The sequence below is a fragment of the Arvicola amphibius genome, chromosome 9 (assembly GCF_903992535.2).
Source record: "Arvicola amphibius chromosome 9, mArvAmp1.2, whole genome shotgun sequence".
Lineage (NCBI taxonomy): Eukaryota > Metazoa > Chordata > Mammalia > Rodentia > Cricetidae > Arvicola > Arvicola amphibius.
In genome coordinates, this window is record NC_052055.2 from 98,956,317 (window position 1) to 98,965,725 (window position 9,409).

Sequence of the window (9,409 nt, forward strand, 5' to 3'; positions counted from 1 at the left end):
GTCTCATGCTCTTAATTTTCTCACCCATAAAATGGTAATAATAATCATATTACCCACATCTTAAGGTACGTGAAATAACCAAGCGTGGCAGTTGTTGAGTCATACCTACACAGTTAAGCACGCAGCTAACTCAGGCATTGCTATTCTCACAGTAATAATTACTCAACTGTAAGGGGTATTTCTCTTGAATATGAGTTCTATCGACACAGATCCTCACACTTGAGGCTAGTTCTTCCTTCCCCGCAGAAACCAATCCAGACCTAAAACTTCTCCTAGCAACCAGAAGCCTTTCCAGAGCGTCCTGGCTCCTCCTCCTGGATCAGCTGAGCTGTAGCAGGCAGGCTGCATCTTACTAGCACCTTCAAGCCATCAGCTAAGCTCACTTTCCCAAGTGTCTACTCACCTGGGAATAGAGTCTGGAAACTTAATCACTTAGCAGGGCTCTTTTTTTTTTTTTTTTTTCGAGTATGTCTGCCAGGGTGGCCAAGATTTAGAAGGCACTCACTCTGAGAGCTATTTTTAGCCCAATTTTGGTACTCGGTAAAGTATTAATAGCAGTTATTATATCCCCACAGCACAGTTCAACAACAACAAAATAAAATAAAATAGGACTTTGCCTCCTCTGAGAAGCGGAGGGTCCCTCACCTGCACGCGCAGTGGCTTTACCCCCTCTCCAGATAGCCAGACTGCGAGGACTCAAATGACACACGCCCCGCCCAGTCCTCTATGGTGTGCCTCCTTCCCGGGCTTGGCCCTAGTCCCGCCACGCCGCCGGAGGAGTACCTGGCACGGAAAGGGGGGCGGTGGGGCTGAACACCGGAGCATGGCAACACAGGACATCCACGGGGGATGGCAACACTTGGCTCCCCCCACAGAGTTAAATGCTGAGTAATTTTCCTGCGGAGCAAACAGAGTAGGGATTCTGCCATTGGCTACAGTATTTTTATCCTTCTTAACCAGCACTGTCCCCAAGGGTGTCCCCGAGCGGCACTCTCCAGGTTCGCTAGCCGGGACCGAGCGGGCTCCCCAGACGCCATGGACACAGTGGCCAGTACGAGCTGCCGGGGAGCAACGAGGTCGGTCGAGCCCGCCGTATCGTATCTACGGTTCAGGGAACATGACCACCGCGTCCGGGGCAAAGGCCCCTCCACCGGCCTCCAGGTCGGACGCCGGGCCTACGCGGATGCTGGCTGCAAGCAAAGCAGCAGCGGCTCCACTGCACAAGTTCAGCCCCTTGGAAGCGGGGGACCCGGCTCCCGTCCCTGCACAGCCCGCCACTCGGCCGCAGAGCCCGCTCCCCGCCGCCGCGCGGGAATGAATGGGCTCCCGCCCACCGCGCGTGCACTCACAGGCGGCGTAGGCGAGCAGCGCGATGGCCAGCAGCAGCTTCATCCTCCTGCGGTTGACTGAAGAGACCAGGCGCAGCAGCCCCTTGCTCACCATGCCCGGGAACCGCACGGGTCCAGGGCCTGCCGCGCCGGCCAGCCGCTGCACAATGCGCGGCGGCCCGAGCCCCGCCCCCGCGCGCCCGCCCCGCCCCCGCGCGCTCCGCTTCCTGCCCGCTGAGCCACTGCGCTCGCGCGGCTCCGTCCCGGCCTCCGGCCCCGCCCACAACCACGCCCCGCCCGCCTCCTCCACTTTTCCCGCAGGCGCAGTGCGGTGCCTGAGTTTTCTAAGACAGTGTCAATCAAGACGGGAAGGGCGGGCGCAGCGGGTAGTGCGGAGCGCGCATGCGCAGGCTGGTGTGTTTGCCAGCACTCGTCCTCCGGTGAGTGTTAAACCGTTGACACTCGCTGGTCGCGGAGGTGCGACCGCCGCCCTCAGGACGCTTGGGCGTCCTGTGCCGCAAGCGAGACTGTCCAAGCTGAAGAGCTGGCTCGTTGTATGTGGGTCTGTAAATGAACAGTTGCGTTTCTGTGAATGCGGCGCCCAGGAAGTTGCCCGGCCTTCCCAGCTGTTGTTTTTGCTTAAGTTGCAATAGGGCAGGAAAGTGATAAATCCCAAACACTACCAGTGAATCGGCAATACTTTATTTAGCATCGACCGCAGTAACTTTCTTTTAAAGATAAAACGCATATTATCATAAAGGTGTTGCTAATCACAGGAATTGGGGACCATGGTCAAAGGTGACATAGAAGCAGAAGACGGACCATTGGTTTGGAGGGAGTAGATAGCGGTGGCTATGATCAAAGTATACTGTATGCACGTAAGAATATGCTATAATGAAGGTCATTGCAATTATGTGCCAATAAAATTTCCAGTATAAAGGAAGAAAGGGGTAAATAAAGTTGAGCTTTTGCCAGAGAACAATCTTTGTTGTGTGGATAGTGATGCTGTGTAGACTGCCTGTGAAATACCTGAATTCGTTTCTTTGCATTGTTTATGTGAGGTGGGGTCTCGTTGTAATCCAGAATTCAGAATCCTCCTGCCTCAGACTTCCAAGCGTTGGGATTATAGGTGTGCATCTCAGCCTTCTAGCCTGAATCAGTTACTTAGACAGATATTTATTGAATGCCTACCGCAAACAAATAGGTCATAGGGTCCTCAAGTATCAAACTCGCCCCTGGATTCAAAGAGAAGTTTAGCTGTATGGGAGGTGCTGATCTTTAGACGTCCCCGAGTCTCAGGCTGAAGGGAGCAGTAGCTCTGACCAATTGCACACCCTCTTTGGCTGTATTAAAATCCCCCAAGACAAAGCTGGGCATCTTAAAGCACCCTTTAATCCCAGTACTCAGGAAGCAGAGGCAAGTGGACCTCTGTGAGTTCAAGGCCAGCCTGGTCTACAAAGTGAGCTCCAGGACTTCCAGGGTTATTACACAGACAAGCCCAGTCTTTTAAAAAAAAATCCCCAAGACAAAGATATGGTTCAACAGGCAAGAAATCAAATAATAGTATATTAGTCAACTCAAATATCGTCCCCTAATGATCCCTCCCTGTAACTCATTCACAATCTTTAGGAGACCAGTGCCCCTAAGGACAGTCATCTGTTGTAATCCTTATCTGCTTCTTTAAAGCCTAACAACTTGACTTTAAAGTAACCAAGGATTCTGCCCCTCGTCAAAATGCCTGACATGGGAGCCTACTCCTGGGTTCCCAGGGAGACCATTCCACAGAGCACATATGTTTGCAGCACTCAGTTGTTTTTGAGTATTACTTTCTCCATTGATATTTAAGGTTTGGATTAAATCTGTGGTGTGTGTGTGTGTGTGTGTGTGTGTGTGTGTGTGTGTGTGTGTGCTTGAGCACCATTGTGTGCATGCGCCAGTAGAAGATAGACGGGGGTATCAGGCGTGGAAACCAAACTCCAGTCCTCTGCAAGAGCAGCAAGCTCATTGGAGTAAGCCATTTCTCCAGCCCCAAATCCATAGCTTTTTTTTTTCCTCAGAAAGCAATGGGGGTCAGAGATCCTCCCACTCTATTAGGCTCCTGAGGTTATAGATTAGAGGTGAGCAGAGAAAGGAGAAAAGAGTTTGCTGATATGTGCACTAGGCAGATTTCAAGTTTATTCGGTTGTAAATGGGGTTTCCTTGATTGATATACCTCCCTTTGAATAGACCAGAAACTTTCATACAGACCTTGTTAAGCCTATTTCTTTCCATTGGGTGTTTCTCTTACTGCCAGGCCCTATTGCCAACTTGTGGCAGCTTGGGGCAAAGTGTGTGGAAATACTGTTAACATCACCATCACTAAAGTTGATACTGTCATCCTTATCGCCAATCCGAAGGTGTTGGTGTCCCAAGACCTTGGTGGCACTCAGTGTGTGCCCAGTGGAGGTAAGTAGGGCTGAGGAAAGGAAGATGCAGGGGGTCCTGAGCTTTTCTGTAAGGCCTTGACCCTGGCAGCTCCTTCTACACTCCCTATCTTCCTTTTCTCACCCTCCACATCCCACTTCCCCAACAGGTCCAGGTCTCCTGTCCCGGCCCCACCTTGACCTTGCTGTCAACCCCTTCATTCTTCCGATGTATGTGTCCACAATATTTTAAAGCAATTATTAGTTATAAAACAGTGTTCTTGACACTTAGGATAACCTTAAAAATGAATTATAATGTGACTCCTTTCCTAAGGGGAGAATAACCTGGGGGGTTTTAAAGATACATTTTATTAAACTTCAACAGTATCCTAAGAACACTAAGACTTTACCTGCTACCACATTTCATTTTGTAATAACACTGTAGAATTTAGTACAGTTTTGCTATCTTAAAACACACACACACACACATTTTTTTCTGAAATTATTTTTATGTTAGTAAAATTGCATATGTTGTATACAAAATGGTGTTAGAGTATGTGTATTACTTGCACATATATATCACATATGATATATATATATATATATTGTAGAACAGCTAGGGTAAGTTGGCATCTGCTACCACCTTAGGCAAAAACCTAAAGAGTCTTCCACTCCTAGAAAGCAACTGTAAACAAAAGCTGCAACTAATGTGGTTTGAAGGGGGCCAGAGTCCATCCCAAGCTGACAGCCAGACTTGGCAGTATTATCCACGAATTTGGCAGGTCATCCATGTGGTGCTGGTTTCAGAGGCATGAATGATGCAAGAGTAAAGAGGTTGTGGATTCTTTGTCCACAGTTTGAGAGACACTTGGGGTCAAGCAATGTGTGTCAGGGTAGTCGCTGCATGAAGGGTCTGAGAGCTCACGACATTAAGGTGTGGAAATGAAGCCTAGATTGCAGTATAGACACCAAGATGCTGGAGATGCCAGCGCTGGGGGTTATTTGCCGAGGAGAGCTGCATACAGGAAGTGAAACGAGGCCAAGAGAGAGAAATGTGTAGCAGGCACAGTGCTGGAGGGGGGGGATGCCAAAAAGCCTCTTGACATCTAACATTGAGTTACAGAATGTAACTTGCTCTGCTGGGTTTCCATCTTACTTTGGTGTATGATTTCTTCGCTATACTTCCATTCCTTCCTTTTGGAATGGTAATGTTTATTCTATGCTTTTATATGTTGGAAGCATATCATTTAATTTTTGATTTTGTGGGGGCTTACATTTAATATATTACCTTGAGACTCAGAAGAGACTTTGGACTTTTAAATAGTGTTGTGACTGTGAAAGACTCTGGGAATTTTTGAAGCTGTACTAAGAGCATTTTGAATCGTGATATGGCCAATGAGACGACGGACACCAGGGAGTGGTTCTGTGGGATAATGCCCTTGTACGCTGTAAAGATTTGTCACTCTTATTGGTTTACTTAAACACTGATTGGCCAGTAACCATGTAGGAAGTATAGATGGAGGGACCAGACTAGGAGAATTCTGGGAAGAGGAAAGGCAGAGACGCAGTTGCAAACCAGATGCAGAGGAAGTAAGATGAGAATGCCTTACTGAGAAAAGGGACCAAGCCACACGGCTAAATATAGATAAGAATTATAGGTTCATTTAAGCTGTAAGAGCTATTTAGTAATAAACCTGAGCAATAGGTCAAACGGTTTATAATTAATATAAGTCTCTGTGTGTTTATTTGATACTGAATGGCTGTGGGACCAGGTAGGACAGAAAATTCCATCTATAGAGTGGAATGTGGTGGTTTGAATGAGAAATGTCCACATATTCTTAGGCATTTAAAATACTTGGTCCCCCAGCTGGTGGCATGGCACTGTTTTGGAGGTTTAGGAGGCATGGTCTTGCTGGAAGAAATACATCACTGAGAACAGACGTTGAGATTAAAACCCTCACCTACTTATAGCTTTCTCTCTCTGCTCCATGCTTGTTGTAGAGGATGTGAGCTCTCAGCTTCTTGCTCTGGCTGCCATCCCTGCCTGCTTCCCATGCCTACCTACTGTGATGAACCCTTATCCTCCTGGAACCATAAATAAAAATAAACTTACGTAAGTTGCTTTTTCATGGTGTTTTATTGCAACAACAACAGAGAACTAATGAATACAGAGGGGATGGCAAAAAGACAGTGCCGAGGAGGGAAAGGCTTATAGGTGGTACACTTGAGAATCTTCCTTACAGAGTGAAGGGAAGGTTGGGATAAAGTTGGATAGGAGATAAATCAATCATTAATGTTGGAAAAGAAAGATTCCAAAGGCCCGTGGGTCAGTACAAACCAGGCACCCATCATGTCTTAGCAAGGCTAGATTTAGGAACCTAGGCTTCCGTTTCACTTCTGAATCCTGCTCTGCACTCTTATTGGACTGGGCACGTGCATTCTGGACCTTTCAGCTTTCTCTGAGGTTCTGCCAAGGAGATACTTGGGTTGAGGGTCAGTGGGTAGTAGAGAGGTCTTTCTGTCTCTGGCTTTTTTAGTTGCTACTAAGCTTAGGTGATTGCTTCCATATACTCCAGCAGCACTTGGAGTGGAGGGATTCTAGTCAGCAGCAATGGCCAGGAGAGCTGTGTCCATACTCAAAACCTGTCGTCTTGGTGGACCTGAAGGGATCACCCACAGGCCTTCATGTCTCCTCATCTCAGGATCACTCACTCCCTCATGTTTACTCCTTCACAGAACCCCACCTTCCTTTTCTTCATCTGGCCAACACCTTTAGATCTAAACCATGTGTGTTGCTTTTCCTGGTCACACAGGAGAAAACATCTGTTGACCCTAGATAGGGTGCCAATAACATATCAAACAAGGATTCCACGTCAATCTACAACAGACCAAAGCAAGTGATCCCACACAGGTCTAGCTTAGTGAACCAATGAGTTGGCTGGAGTTATTTAAGGGAAATTAAGTGACGAGTTTCTTCTTAAGAACATGAGTAACTTACCAGTTAGAGTAAAGCCCACCAATGTTGTAGGAGATTGCTCGTTCATTCCTGGCTTCCCAGACTCAAAATAATCACACAGAAATCTGTATTAATTGCAATACTGTTTAATAGCTTATCCAATATTAAGCTTTAATAGCTTAATGTAATAGCTTAAGCATATTACTAGCTAGCTCTTACATATAGAATAAATCCATTTCCATTATTTTATACTTTACCACGAGGCTCGTGGCCTACCAGCAAGGTTCCAGCTGGCAGCTCATGTCTTTCCTTTCTGGCGGCTCTATGGAGTCTCTCAACTCTGTCTTTTTCCCAGCATTCAGTTTTATTTTCCCTGCTTAGCTCTACTCTGCCCTATTACAGGCCAGTGCAGATTCTTTATTCATCAATGGTAATCACAGCATATAGAGGGGAATCCCTCATCACACCAAAGCATAGACAATGATACATAAAAGCTGTGTTCCTATACCGTCTCCCCAGCAAGATCTACCTTTATAACCTTGGAAAGAAACCTCGTGAATTGTGTACCTTTCTGAGACTCCAGAATTTCATGGTCTTCCTGAGCCCTTTAATAAAGTTTCACAGAATGCCTGAATTTTAAAAGTCTCCCTCCTTCTCTCCCCCTCCTCCCTGCAGAAAGAATTTTTCGGTAGAAAGGAAATAGCTACCTAACTCCCCCCCCCCCCCGCATTAAATCCTTCCCATTTAAATAGTTATAGTATTTCCTTTGACAAGGCCTCCCTGGTGCATTGCCCTCTAGGAAATTTGAGATCCAAGACTTGGTCCTGGCTTTTCGTGGCTTCTATCACTGAGAACAGCCTTGGCACTGTGCAAGCTCTGCCACGGCCATGGCTATCTCCTGTTGGTATGTGAGCGCAGTGTCTGCATGACAGTCCTTTAAGGAGAGTGGCACTCACTTTCCGTGGTTCTCAAGAGAGAGGAAGATGGAGAAGTGGGCCTTCTTCCCTGTAGCTTTCCTACCTGACCATCATCCCCACCTGACCATTATCCCAGAGCAAGGATGGGTGTTCTATCTTCCTGGAGATTTGGAGAGATGGGTGGTTTTAACTCAAAGAAAGGTTACAAGAAATTGCATTCCTGGCTTTCCCATTTCCAAGAGTGTATTAGTTGCTATTACACCACTCTGAGCACTGTCCCCCACGGGAACAACTAAGAGTCTGAAGGACTCATATTGGCTTCATCATGGTTTGAGTCCATTGCGGCAGGAAAGGCATGGCATGATGAAGTATCTTGGTGCCTGGTGGTGAGAGCATGTGGCGGAGGCTATTCCCATCACAGTAGAACAAGAAGCAAGTGAGGAACCAGGGACTGGACATAATACTCAAAGGTCTACCCTAGGGTTGTACTTCTCCCACACAGACTGCACCACCATAGATCCCATAGGCCTCCAGAATAACATAACTATATGAAGAACAAGCCTTTAAACCATGAGCATATAAAAGAGATTTCAGGATCAAATCTTAACAAAGACCCTTTAAGAATTAGATTGTGTGTGTTATACATGTGCTTCTGCTTGTGTTTATGCATGTTCACTTGTGTGTATGTGAAGACCAGAGATTCAATGTCAGTCCAGCAGTCCTTACTGCCACAACTTGCCCGCCATGATGAACCATATCCTGAAACTGTGAACCACAACCAAACTTTCCTTCCTTATATTCTTTTTTGTCACTGCAACATGTAAAGCAAGACGTGTGGAAAGCACTGCCCTGGCTGGCTCATTTCCCTAGTCCCCAAATCTTTCTACTAAAGAAGAGTGTTACAGAAAACTTGAGAAGATAGAAGATTTCCTTATACCCGGCATTAGCTAATGTTCTATCGTTGTGATAAAGCATCATGACCAAAGCATCTTATAACAGAAATAGACTAGGATGGCAGAGCAGAGTTAAGAAGCAGTGGTTGGCCGGAGCAGCATCTGAGAGCTCACATTTCCACCCACACGCTGGGTTGGAAGGAGGCTCTGGCAGCTTCAAAGCCCACCCCCAGTGACACACCTCCTCCAACAAGGACACACCTCCTAATCCTTCCCAAACAGTTCCACCAAATGGGGTCAAGTATTCAATCATATGATCCTATGTGGGCCATATTCATTCAAACCACCACATAATCCATACCCTTTTCCCTATAATAACATCTTGCATTCTAATGAGATTTCATTAGTTCATATCAAGGATTCAGGCCATCACTATACTTTATAAGGTAGTGTTTATCAGATTTCTCCACTGAAAAGACACTCTGCCCATGGGATTGCCCTTCTTGGAAGAAGCCACTTTCACAGTCTGTGTGAGAGGAGACGCTTTCCCTCTGAGGCCAGGGAATCTACAAAAAATATTTGGAAATCCCAGAAATTATCTCTTTTCTCCCTTTGTAGACTTTATTCTACCATTTATTTATGTTAGTATCAGCGCATATGTTTATTTTTATACCCTGACTTAAAGCATATGGCTTTGTTTATTGTATTGCTCAGATTGTGCTAGAATATGTTACAGGAACACCTTCAGTTGGCTCCTGTTCTCTTTAAATACTTTCTATCATTATGTATTCCCCCCTGAGAAGCTTTCCTTTAATTCTCCACCCTGGTCATAGCCATGTTTGAAGAGTGAGAAAATAATATCAGAACTGGCACAGTAGAAGCTCAGCTGACTGAGAGATCAAAGGCAGGTCAG

General features: G+C 46.3%; 1 protein-coding gene across 4 annotated transcripts in view; it reads right to left on the bottom strand.

Annotated features, from left to right (window-relative positions):
- The window catches only part of Uxs1 (UDP-glucuronate decarboxylase 1), a 70,467-nt gene extending 68,960 nt beyond the window's left edge, over window positions 1-1,507 (bottom strand). For 2 of the 4 annotated variants that reach the window (XM_038343914.1, XM_038343913.1), the window contains exon 1: window positions 1,350-1,507. In XM_038343914.1, coding sequence (XP_038199842.1) covers window positions 1,350-1,443 — 94 coding nt within the window. In that variant the 5' untranslated portion in view covers window positions 1,444-1,507. Of the gene's footprint in view, window positions 1-783; window positions 879-1,349 lie in introns of those variants that run through there. The other 2 variants (XM_038343916.1, XM_038343915.1) reach the window with 2 other exon arrangements.
- Window positions 1,508-9,409: the final 7,902 nt, after the last annotated feature.